This window comes from Falco naumanni, chromosome 6 (assembly GCF_017639655.2).
Source record: "Falco naumanni isolate bFalNau1 chromosome 6, bFalNau1.pat, whole genome shotgun sequence".
NCBI classification, from domain to species: domain Eukaryota; kingdom Metazoa; phylum Chordata; class Aves; order Falconiformes; family Falconidae; genus Falco; species Falco naumanni.
In genome coordinates, this window is record NC_054059.1 from 76,644,469 (window position 1) to 76,657,985 (window position 13,517).

At 39.8% G+C, this 13,517-nt stretch overlaps 1 protein-coding gene across 2 annotated transcripts in view; it reads right to left on the reverse strand.

The window, feature by feature from the left end:
- Window positions 1-13,517, reverse strand: part of DISC1 (DISC1 scaffold protein) — a 204,441-nt gene that overhangs the window by 39,791 nt on the left and 151,133 nt on the right. For both annotated transcript variants that reach the window (XM_040598953.1, XM_040598952.1), the window contains exon 10: window positions 10,395-10,455. In XM_040598953.1, coding sequence (XP_040454887.1) covers window positions 10,395-10,455 — 61 coding nt within the window. The remainder of the gene's footprint in view (window positions 1-10,394; window positions 10,456-13,517) is intronic.

The following is a 13,517-nucleotide window of genomic DNA, read 5'->3' on the forward strand; positions in this document are numbered from 1 at the left end:
TTGAACATGCATTTCATCTATAGATGGGTATAAATATTAGTTCTGCCAGAGCTGACAGACACAGGTTGCAGGATGGGAAGCAGAAGCTGCACCCTGGCACAAGCCACGAGTTTGTCTGTCAGAGGATCTCCACTAGCACATGGCACCAGATCACCCTGAGGATGAAATGTGCATTACACTGCAGAGGAATGATTACAAATTCTAATCTGCTGCACTTCCAGAGTTGATTTCAATTTCCATCCCCTGTGGGCATTAGCTACACTTCCCACATCCAGAAATGTAAGGAACAGCAAAGATTCTCCTCTTTCCTCCAGACCCAGTTAATCTAGGCTAGTCCATCTCCATTAAGCAATACCATCAAATTTCTTGTGAGATTATTTAAATTTAAATTTACTAAGAGCTTCCAAGATACAATACTCTTTCAGGACATTGCAAACATTTTCAAATACAACACAAATGACTGTGAAGACAATAAGAACATTTAATGAGAACCTGTATCATGGTCATGCAAGTCTAAGTTACCTTGAAAAAAAACACCTGCTGTGTTTAAAAGCTGAGAACATATTCTTGTAAATCAAGTGCTTTCTCATATTCTTACTATCCAGCTTCCCCACCCCCCCCACCCCCCCGCCCCATAATATACAGAGAGGAGGCACATAAAAACAGGTGTGCTAAGGAATAAAGTTGGAAACAAAAGAAAGAAGATAAGAATAAAATTTACAAAGTGGAAATGAGACAAGTGGAATGAAAGGAGACAGAGAAGCCACAAAAAGGAAAGACCAAGAGGAGAATCAAAAAGCCCTCTCTCTTTCAAGACAGAGCAATTAAAGAACAGCAAACAAGAAAGCAGGCAAACATTTAAAGCAGAGGGGGAAAAAAAGAAATAGAGTAAGAAAGGATACTTAAGTTTTTCCTTTTTGTTAATTGGATGCACCATTGTGAAAATTAAGTTTCCAAAACTATTGAAAAAAGAGGATGTATCTCTCAAATAAGGCTGGGCCAACACAGCAACCAAAAACCCAAATTCACCTGTAATTTATTAACTACCACACTTAATATTTCGCTTTTCATTACTCACAGGTCCCTTTATTCATGAATATTTTGGGCAAATAAACCTCCCTCACTACAATAATACTAAAACAAAAGATCAGTGGGATCTTGCCAATTTTTCTCTCCCCTACAAAAATCTATTTAAAATGCTGGGTTTGTTCACAAGTTCCTATGTTCTTGTTACCAGTTATACAGCTGAAGTGATAATCCTTGAATTCATGATATCATCACCTTTCCACAGCAAAGTAAGTGCTATGACATCAGTTGATGTTTTCAGGCTAGAAAAGAATATCAGGAAAACGTGAGCCTTTAAGAAACAATAACGCTAGTTTTATGGCATTGCCTCTCATGTAAACTGAAGAATAAGACAACTGAAACAAAGCGAATGTGTTGCTCACAACAGGGCGAACTGATTCTCCAAAGTGAAGTGTTTGATCATCTCCGTATGGGTTTGGTGACACTGCAATCCTTTTTCAAGACTACTGAAACCAGAGAAGTTTTTGTTGGCGATGCTGGTTAAAGGTTTTATGGGAACCCATCAGCATGACAAAACCTCACAGTATGTTCAGAAGGGACTGTTTTACTCTAAAGAGCAGCAAACCATGGTTAAGGCAGAACACCTTCAGATGTCCCAGAAGCGTGCAAAAATTTCTTCCAGTTTTGCAAATCTTGCAAGTTATTTACCATATCCACTTCCAGTAGCATCAACTTCTAATTGTGTTCTCCGTTTTCAGTATTTAAGATAATCACACCAGACTTAGTCCTGTGGCCCTTTGTTGCAAGGGCAGGCAACACAAGTGATTTCACTGCCACCCAACAGCACTCTTCCAGAGAGGTAAGGGTCACCCATAAGGAACAGCTTGAAGTCACAGGCAAACAACACACTTTGGGAAACGACCCCTATATAACTGATGTTGTATCAAAAAAAAAAAAAAAGAAGTATCCCATACAGACAGGAACAGCAGAGAAGCCATAACGAGATGAGACAGCGAGCTATGCACCCGCAAGGACACTCAGCCTTTTTGCTTGTGCTCCAAGAGCATCTTAGACCAGCTTTGAGACCATCAGCAGTATGAAACACTGTCCCTTCAGTGTGCTGTGCTATTCAGAGCATTCATACCCAGCTCTGCTCCCAGAAACATTGCTGAAACTTAGTAAGTTTTAAAGGAGACTTAGTACGTAAGCTAACAGGATGAATAATAAGGGAAGAGAGTAACTATTTTAACTGTTCATTGTCATGAGAACTGAAATGTGATGTGACGGCAATTAATCCTGACTTGTCCTCTTATGGCATGGGACCCTCAGGACATCAGACATCTTCTCTGAAGGGATGGAGCTCAGTGAAGATCACATCTTCAAACGCATTAAAAACACTGCCTGCCTGAGAGAACCACAAGTTTCTGATACAGAATGCATGCATGGCCTAGCAGACGGAGCAACTAGGTTGCAGCCACATTTGTTCTGAGCTAGCTGAGTGACATTTGATTGAAAAGCTTAAAAAAAAATAAATCAGAGGTGTATGAGATCAGGTAAAGCACACCCTGAGCTCAACTTCTGCTTCTTCAGTAAATGCAAGTTGTCCTAATCACACACAATTCCCTTCACCTCAGTGAATGAGGAGCAGCGCAGATGAGCATACCTTACTTAGCAAGAGCAAGGCTCCACTACATTTCCTGTACTGCGTGTCCGTGAGTCATAAAAAGCCACCATTAAGATGAAAACAAACGCTGTTGAACAAAAAAGGAACCAAGACAAACAGCGAAAGAGAGTCGATTAAAAGAAGAAAGATTTTACGTACATTTGCCCAGTTACCAGGTGCTGAATCACGCAACAACAGTAAAGCACAGTCATTGCAATATCGCATCTTACTAGCAGGTGTATTTATTTGTTTTCCCATTCTTGCAGAAAAGCAGAGAAAATAGCTCAATAAAACACCTCTGTGTAATTGTCACCAGTTATTCTTTAACAATATTATTCCCCCAAAATAATTTCATGATTCTTATCTGGGAATTAGAAAAAGCCACTAAAAAGCCCCGTTTTTGTGATGAATGGAAGTCACGGCATAATCTTTCGAGGCCTGGAGAACAGTACAATCACATTAAATTCCCTCAGCTCAAGAAATGTCTGTCATCTTTACCTCGGCTGGTACAAAAAAATTGTTTCCATCCTGAGGCAGTTATGATAAGGGATTTAGAAGCCATCACCATGTGGGCCATGAGATACAAAGGAATGCACCGCCGCATATAAAGTGTCTGCTGCTCACAATTTCAGAGCTAATGTTCTCACAGCTGCGTATGACTTAGACCAGCTGGGAAGAAAAAAGGGACTAAATGAGTCACTAGAAAGATCTAATATTTTGTCTAACCTGCATTTAACACTCCTGCAGCAGAACTGTTGGTAAGCAAAATAAGATCAGATCATTATCCAGCAAGGGACAGGGGCTGTGTGCTCTCTTGGAAGCGCACTAGAACACACACAGTCTTGGGGGGAGGTAGGCAAAGATGGTATTTCAGTCCTATCTGTGCACTCCTAAGATACTACCAGCAGCTGAAATGACCCTCAGTGCAACCGAGGCAGGTCACAGGTCACACAAAATTACTGCAGGCCATCTGGTACTCCCAGGCATGTCTGCGCTGCTGTGTATACGAGAGGGAAAAGCTTTTTGGAAAGCCTTACTCAGCAGCCTTAGCACAGCCCTCCTCCAGGCTTTCAACACCATGACGTGCAGAACACCAGCAGCCCGAGGTGGAACCTTACCCTTACAGAAGGTAAGGGTCTGTAGATGGCCACAGAGGGGCTTTGTCATTAAAACGCTTGATATTTGCAAGCTTGTACTTGCAGGTTTGGACAACTTGCAGGTTTTGTTGCTCCTCAACAGCATGGCATCGGACTCCAGGCAGGACTTTGGGTGGACGCAGGAGGCTAAAAAGCTCCAGTTGGATACAGGGACCCAACCTCGCTGCAGAAAATCATTTCAGTCTCAAGAAACACTTAAATGCCTCGTTGTTTAATTAGCAATAAAGGCAGCTCCTTCTGCGGTTTCTGCTGCCTCAGGGTTCAATTCTCCATGACAGGTCTGGCCCTCACACACCCTGAGTACATGCAGAAGGATGAACGATGGTCCCAGGATCTTTGGTTTCTCCTGATGTTTCATTTGCTCTCTGCCTTCCTCCCCCTTAAGATGTATTTTTGCTTCTAAGATGCTCCTTCATTAAATATCATATCTATCATTAATTGGTCAAGCTATGGTTCAGGCATAACTTTCACATTAACATGTAACGCCACTCAGGAAATACGTGGTAAGCCAAAACCCCTAGTTCTTAGGGCAAATGTCAAATCATTCCCAGCACACAAAATGAAATCTGAAGATAACGCTCTCTTCTAACAATTCTGCCACATTTACTCCATCTGCTTAGGAGTGCAAACTTTCACAGATGATCAGTTTCTAATAAGTTTCACAAGGGCCATGTATCCCAAATATGCTTCTACGGATATCTAGCAGATGGATGCTTGAAAAATAAAAGCATTGTTATTTCATCCTAAATCTCATAAAGCTGATTTGCACCATTAATTTAACCTTAGTTTTCTTTGGTATAAAGGAGTATTTAAAAAAAAAGTACAGAAAGGAAAGTATAAAAAAAATGTTGTTCTTATTTTAAAATAAAATGGCTTATTTCCTTCTACTACTACAAGAACAGCACAGCAGTGTTTCCAAAGGCAAGACTGAGCTAAAAAGCCTTTGGCTGCATGTTTCAGTGATGTAATCAAATTCCTGATTTTGCAAAGCATTTTATAAGGTAATTGTATTTACTGTGGAACATTTACTAGCTTCTGCCAGGGCAGTGGTCTGAAAGATAATTATTTTTTTTAATTTTACCTTGTTCCACACTCTTGTTTTCATTTCTTCAGCTACCAAATACAGTGCTCAGACAGATCAATCTTTCCATGCACACGCATTCTCACAGCTCCCTCTGCAACAGAAGGGAAATAGACTGAAGCAAGGACAGAGATATAAGGAGATGCAGGGAACACATAAATTGTGACAGACACAATTGCGCAGGTCACATGACTTTCATTGAGATATGTAAGAACTAGCAAAAAACTCAGATTATGATGATTTTTCATGCAGAAATACATATAAACGGTTTTCTGCTCGTTTCAAAAGAGACTATTTCTTTGGTTTCTTCAAAAACAAGTGCATATTTACAAACCACAGTTTAGACTTGGATTCTCACATCTAAGTACCTAAATAAAAGTAACATGGTACTCTCCACTGATTTTAAAGGTGTTTATTGATACTCCACATTTTGCAAAATCCAGCTGCTTTTATTTAAGCATTGATTTAGGAGACAGCATTTAAGCACAAAATCCCAACCCAAATCTTCTGCTCTTATGGCTTTATAGCTCTCTTTTCCAGGCTAAATTCATGACCCTCAACCATTTACATGACTTAAGCTCATTTATGACAGAACTTGGTGGTTCTTAGAGTTAAATTGTCGAAGCCTGCTTTAGTCGCAGTAATGATACAAAGCCCCAGCAGATCCCTCCCTTGGAATGGAAAGAAGTGGGATGAAGAAATACACTTTCTGTTAAAGAACAAGGGTGTCACAAGAAGATGCTCAGCTGACTCTCAATGAGCTAGATCAGACAACTATACTAAACTTCTCTTCTTGAATGGCTCAAGTGATGAGCTGAATTTATCCGAGCAAAATTTCTTGCACTACAGCTATTCAGGCAGATGTCTTCACTGAACACAGTTTCATAATCCTAACTATAATCACTTTTGCACATCTCCTGTTTACTAACAAAATGTAAGTGATTTGCAAGGGCTACCATGGAAGACATGGCAATGGTGTTTACAGTCTCAAAAGAGCAGCTAGTAATTTAATATATAAACTCTAGGAGTGGCTTGATGTATATTGGTGACTGAAAAAGAGACAGGCTGAAGGGTTATTACATGTGCTATTTATTTATTCTTTTCTTGAAGGACACTGTCCTCAACAACTGTCAATCCCCTGCTCAGAAAACAAGCTATATTTTAAAAGGAAAAAACAATGTCACGTAATCTGTATACTTAATGGGTGGTTAGTCTTCTTTGGGGTGAAATTATCAGATACTGGACATATTTCCTGTTTTGTCAATGCATATTTTCCCTTTTTTTCTGTATGTACAAGGCTATAAGAGTACTGTTCTTAATCAAACAGATTAACATTTTATTATGCTACTTGAGAACAGACGCATTTTGTAGGGTGCAGTCAAAAGTTAAACAAAACAAAAAAAGGCACTCCAGTGAATAATATAGGTTCCCTCCCCCACCTCCAAAAAAGGAACAAAAAAAATTTAGAAGAAGGATATGTTCCAAACTTGTCTTAAGGGACTAAACAAAAGAGGAAAAAAAAAAAAGGGGGGGGGTGGGGGTGGGTGGGACACGACACGAAACAACTTTTTAATTTATAAAATTGATACTTTAACCTGAATCTTTATTAAAGCTGTTTTGGTCTGAGTTTTCTTCATTAATTCTCTTCTACTATAAAAGTGATCAAAAATTACATTTCTGACAGTTCTACCATATGTGAAGCTATATTTTACATTGAAGGGTTTTGAATCTAGGTTATTTCTATTTGAAACATTACCCACCAAAATTATTTTAACTTTAGAAGCTTATTTGAATTAATGCTGCACAGACTTGATCCTCTATTGTTTTCCAAGGCATCCAAAAAAAGTGCATCAATGAGCCAGATGTAAATTCTACCTCTGTCTACAATGTAAATATAAAACTTATTTTTTAAACTTTCCTTAGAGAGTCTTTCTTTAAGTTAGGATATATATCTATATTAAGGAGTAATCTGAGCATATATATGAAGACCCAAAAAAAGCGAAAAAGTCTGTCAAGTTACTTCTCTAAGAGGGGAGAGGAGGGAAAAAAAAAGCCTCTTGGGCTCTTACTTACTTTTTTTAATTACTGAAGCTGTAAAGCAGGTGTAGTTAATTACTTAAAGTCCAAAGAACCTTTAAAAAACAAGTATCTATAGCCACTTTATTAGCATAAATATAAAAAGATTTTAAAGCTGTAGTATCTTAGAGACTTCTTTCTGGTAAAATCACTAGAGATTTTCTCTACCCACCAACGTTAAAAGAAATTCTTAGTCCTTAATTACTTGGGATAAACTATTTTTAGAATAATACCATTTGCACATATTGAAAAACTGTCACTGGTTCAGGACTGAATCTTTCCTATCTGGTGTTCCTCAGGGGTTGGTACTGGCACTAGTGCTGTTTAATATCTTTGTCGGCAACATGGGCACTGGGATCGAGGGCACCCCCACTCAGCAAGTTTGCCGATGACACCAAGCTGTTGGGGTGGTTGGCACGCTGGAGGGAAGGGATCCCACATGGAGGGACCTTGACAGGCTTCAGAGGTGGGTCCATGTGAACCTAATGAACTTCAACAAGGCCAGGTACAAAGTCCTGCATGTGGGTGGGGGCAATCCCGAGCACAAATACAGGCTGGGCAGAGAATGGATTGAGAGCAGCCCTGGGGAGAAAGGCTTGGGGGTGCTGGTTGATGAGAAGCTCAACACGGCCCAGCAAGGTGGGCCTGCAGCCCAGAAAGCTGACCGTGTGCTGGGCTGCATCAAAGATGCGTGGCCGGCAGGTCGAGGGAGGTGATTCTCCCCCTCTGCTCCGCTCTCATGGGACCCCACCTGGAGCACTGCATCCAGCTCTGGGGCCCCCAGCATGAGAAGGACATGGACCTGCTGGAGGGGGTCCAGAGGAGGGCCACGAAGATGATCAGAGGGCTGGAATGCCTCTCCTATGAGGGCAGGCTGAGAGACTTGGGGTTGTGCAGCCTGGAGAAGAGAAGGCTCTGGGGAGACCTTACAGCAGCCTGTCGGTACCTAACGGGCCCGGCCAGAAGGCTGGAGAGGGGCTTGTCACAAGGGCCTGTAGCGATAGGGCAAGGGGGAACGGCTTTCAGCTGAAAGAGGGTAGATTTATATTAGATACTAGGGATAAATTCTTCACTGTGAGGGTGGTGAGGCACTGGAACAGGCTGCCCAGGGATGGGGCATCCACAGCCCTGTTCAACCTGCTCTAGTGGAAGGTGCCTCTGCCCGTGGCAGAGGGGTTGAAACTGGATGATCTTTAAGATCCCTCCCAACCCAAAGCATTCTATGATTCTGTGATCCCCAGGCTTGGCCAGCACTGCAGTGGATTTTTTTGGGGAGTTTTTTTGTTGGGTTTATTTGGTGAGTTTTAGGGATTGTTGTTGTTGGGGGGTTGTTTGGGGGTTTTTTATTAATTCTTAAGGGCAGGAAGGAAAATATTGCAAGTTTGGCAACACTGCAATAGTCTGTTAGAGAAGCTGATGGCAAGCTCTGAAGTGCGTGTTAAGTGCACCAGTACAGTTGCAGCAATATACATGGACTTCATGTATCTGGGTCTTCAACATATGCTGGGAAGAACACTTACCTTAACAGCAAAAGTCTGAAGCCTGTAGCCTGGCTGCAGTGGAGAATCTAGACTGAAACAGGCCTATGTGGTACTGAGGAAAACCAACCCTTGCAGACAAAAGCAACAAATTATATTACAATATTCCACAACTCTTACATCTGCTATGGGAAGTTTGAAATGGTCAAATACTGTTCATAATAAAATGCTTCTAAAATACAAAGCAGTGCCAAAAAGAGGGTTTAACTTGTAATCCTCCCCCTGAAATGATACTCCCCACAGAAGCAGGTTGAATACCAGCAATTCAGCATGGAACTTTCTCCCACAAACAGCAGGAAGAGGGGAAAAAAAAGCTGCAAGCTCATTAACAACACCTATCAAAACACATAAAAATGTGTTGCAACTTAAGGTACTGATGCAGAAAAGTCCACGTAGACAACTCAAAAAGCACTAAAAAAGCATAAATAAAATGAACCAGAGCTGCAAATTCTGTGTGACAAATCCTCAGAAGCAGAAAAAAAACTATATAGATTCTCAAATTATTTAATACTTAAAGAGAAATTTACTTCCTTCTGGGAGCCTGGTATGTCAGTTAAATCCATACAGCCTAGAAACATCAATACATCTTGTTATACCTTATATTTTTTTTTTTAATAAAAAGCAGGGTTTTCAAAAAGACAACCCACAGAATATTCCTAAGACTTGTCTTACACTTATGGATTGGAGTATGTGGAATATAGATGTTATTAAGAGGAGGTCAGGCAGCACACAAGACACACAGCTCGATCTTCAAGGTTTGTTTTCATCATTTTTCAACCAGCTCTGAACTACTTTTAAATTTAAAGAGTTATGCAAAAGAAATACTTCTATATTTAACAGTATGACTGCGCAAATCTAAAGATCTACAACCCTCTCTTTATGAATACAACAAAACAAAAAAAAAAAAAGAGTGCAACAAGTTTATTAATTATACTTGATCACTCATAGAAATGGAAGTGGTGCTAATTTGTCAAGTTGTGTTTTATTAAGACACAAACTCCAATTACAGCCTACAAAAGCCTTTTCCAATGCAAATATTCTTGTGCAAGGCAAAGTCCACTAACATAGAAGATTCCATTACAACAGCACTGCAACATTTGCTAACTGTATTTCAAGGAGGAGCCTAAAATTTGAGAGTTGATCTAAAGCCCCCGTCACACAGCAAGAGAAGGAAATATAAACGCTAGCATTTGTTTACCAATTAAAAAAAAAAAAAAAAAAAGGCATACAAATAAGTAAATTCTGCATTAGGATTCAGTTCTTAAAATATCTCCATTATTGTCTTGGTTTCTATTTGCTTTCCACAATCCCCCAACATGGCGTTCTTTCAAAACTGTTATATAAGAGTCACTGGTTGTAGAAGATGCCCAGAATTTTGGTAAAGGATTCCTTGGCTCAGCTCAAAGCTGGGTTTTGCATAGGAACAGAGGGGTGATTTTTCAGCCAGCTCTCACATCCCCAGGGCTTCTGGGTGTTCAAAGAGCTCACCCCGCTGACCACAGCACCCGCAGGCGGTGCTGGAGATATGCACACCAACTGCACCCATGGTCCCTTTTCTCTGGCTGTACCACCACTGCTCCAGAGCAGTCTAGACAGCGCAGCCATTCTTGCTTTTACCTGCATCCATTGGCAGGCTGGTGGCAAAGCTGCTGAACACAGCCACAGACAGAGGTCTTCATAACAACACTTGTGGGCTTTTCCAGCTTTGAATTATTTTTTGGTATTATTCTAATGCAAGTTCCAAAACATTCCCTGACGCTTTTATGCCTATCAGTGCTGCGTTAAAAAGCATTTTTTAATTTTCAAAGGTTTCCATGGTTTCAAAAAAAAGGTTTCAAAGGTTACATCCTTACCTATGTAGCTTATCCTCCAGCATCTCCATGTACTTTTCAGCATTTTCTTTTACACTGGTCACTGCAAAATCGAAGTCAAAGTTAGACAATGGTGTAACTGTACAGTTTTGTATTTTCTGTTTAAACCAACTCATCTCTTACCCACAAATTTTACACATATCAATTAGAAATGAGAATTCCATTAATCTTTTCCACATTCAAATTACAGCGTGGGTGTTTTATCCCTTTTTTTTCCCTTAAAAGTCTATTGTATCTGTATTGCACTAATATAACCAGTAATTAATGCATTAACCTCTTGGTTGTGCCAGAAAAACTGTGAGACTAACAGAGGCACAGTTTATACCAGTTTCCTCCTGACAAAAAGGAGAAAAGAAAAAAAACCCAAGAAAAAGAAAAAAAGAAAATCCACACAGCTAGGTCCTCACCTTTACCTCAGGAGAAACAAGCAATTTGTCAGTCCATGCACAAAAGCCCTTTAAAATGTTATGAATTTTGTATCAAACTACTGATAGAACCAAAACACTACAGAATGGAAAGAACTACCATTCAAGATCATTATGTGATTTTTATTTTTTTTTGTGGTTTGGGTTTTTTATTTGTTTGTTTTTAAACTTGGGACCTAGATATTGCCTGCATATGAGTCCCTTCTTCACTTGGAAGAACCCCCCATAAACTACCTACCGTAACACGCAATAATAAAGCCATTCTTTTGGATGACCCTTGGTACTCCATCATGGGTACAAATGGGGGAAAAGGTAAATCCCCTTCCAGGAAAACAGAGACTTCTAAAGGATAACAATTTTCACATTATGATAACATTTTTTCCCCTCCCTAACAGATGCTTGCCAACCCCAAGTCTAGTAGGAGTGTAAATCAGTTGGTTACTTTTAAATTCTTAATTTGTTGTAAAACAATTAAATATATTTTGTATGAACATGCATTCTACATAGCATCACTGTTTTTACAGGCAAAGCTTGCTGCATGGATCAGGTACCCTATAAATTTACTCATCTTTCTCCCCCATCTTCCCTACAATACAATGCCTCCAAACACAGCTTACACATATCAAGTTCTTTGTGTATTTCTCACTTTCCCCTCTTATTTTTTGTAATTTTTTTCTTAATAAAGTAGAATGTCACACACTAAAGCCTAATCTGAAAACCTGGCATTAACAAAATCAGCTGTAGTAAAGCTGTGTTCATACACACATACGCAGGAGTTCACTAACGGCAACCCCTTAGGTAATGCCATTAGCAGCAAACATCAGGGTCAACCTAACATTGACTGTCTGCAGAAGGGGGTGTTCACCTGGTCACACAGCAGTCACACATCACTGAGGCAGTCCGCATCCCAATAGCAAATACAGGACACATTTTGCAAAGCTGGTTTACTTTTGTTTTTTTCTTTATTTTATGAGAGTTTGTCGAATTAGGAAAAAACCCAAAAACAAAACCAAACCACAACATCCCAAAAAACCTACCAAAAACAAACCAAACCCAAAACAAACCAAACAAACCAAATACACACCAAAACCCTAGTACTCTGGAAAGCACCACAATTTTGTCCATAACATCTTTAACCCAGGTTCAACATCAGACAGGTTCTGCAATACATCGCCTTGACCTACCAGGATTCTGGAAGATTATAGTGTACATAGAAAACTGCATTCATTTATACATTCACAGACCCATCTCACCATTAGAAGAGTGCTGGTGAATGTCACACAAAAGGTTATATAAGGATTTTTGCAATGGTACTGGAGAGTAAATAAGTTTCCTTAGCTTGTAGCAGTTCTATAACAACTGCAGGGCTCAGTCGAAGTTCTGTTTCCTTACCATGCTTTTATTCCTACGCTTCCTGCAGAACTGCAGAGCGCCTGCAAGTCTGCAAGTCCTCCTTTAATGACACACTACAGCTTTATATAAACTACCATCACTCTTTCCAAACTCCCTGTCCGTCAATCCCCAATGAACTGACCTGAGGTCCAGCGCATGCTTTGATAGCAGATAGCTTAAAGATGTATGGCTGCCGTACTTCCCCTTCTCTTGCCATTGCCATAATATCCTTCAACGTGAGCTGTTACAACTCAGGGGCTTATTCTTCCAGATAATAAAGTCAGCAGATATTATTAATTTTTGTAGAGGGATGAGGAAAGGTGGAGAATCTGTTTCACACTCACTTTGTTTCTAACCGATATAGTGACTTCTTATGTTACATGAAAGATAAACCTTGCTTTCAATTTCTCCTGCTGTGCTTGTCACTTTTTAATTGGGTATGATCTGATAGAGTAATTCACACTTTCACAGTTCAGTCCTGCCCCTACACACAATTTTGCAATGCCCTTGAAGCACACAGCTTAATACATCAGCATTATTCAATGACAAAAAGTAATGGACAAGAATAAACCACTAGTCAAAAGTAGGTCAGCAAAAAGCTAACACTCATTTGGAAATCACCTCACATCACTAAACCCTACTCTCTCCTGTCAAATGTTTTAACTACATTAAAAGAAATGCAAACTTTGCTGCTGAAAGAGAAAGCTCCCCAGACTAGCTTTGTCTTCTTTTGCATGTAATTGGAAGAGCTGTGACCTGGAGATTTTGCTGGAAGGAAAACACTGCTTTAAAACCTGATGGAGGTTACTTCCCTTGCAACAAACTGCAAGCAGCACTGCAACAACTACAATACTTTCAGCCTTTTAGATCATCCATTTGAAAGAGAAGACAAGCAACAAATTAGCAGATTTTTTTTTGTTCTAATTTAATGAATCTATTCACCGTCACTTCAAAGCAGAAAGATGCAAACAGGAAGCTCTGTGTGTCTTCAATCAAGCTAAGAAAGTACTAGATGACAGAGGGGGAAAAAAAAAGTAATGATAATTTATGAGATGCTTTTCTGCATAAACATGCCAAATGGTTTATTTTTACATTTAAGTGAATGCGATTGCTTTTTTCTTCAGTTCTCTGGGGATTTACATGCTTAGCTCATATTGGCCTTGAGGGGAGTTATTAAAATAAAGAAGTATAAATACTCACAGAAGATCAGACACCAGGGTATTTGCTAAGATTAAAAATAGACTTTTCTTGTGAAGCCTTAATTGAAGAAAAGTGATTCAGCATTTCT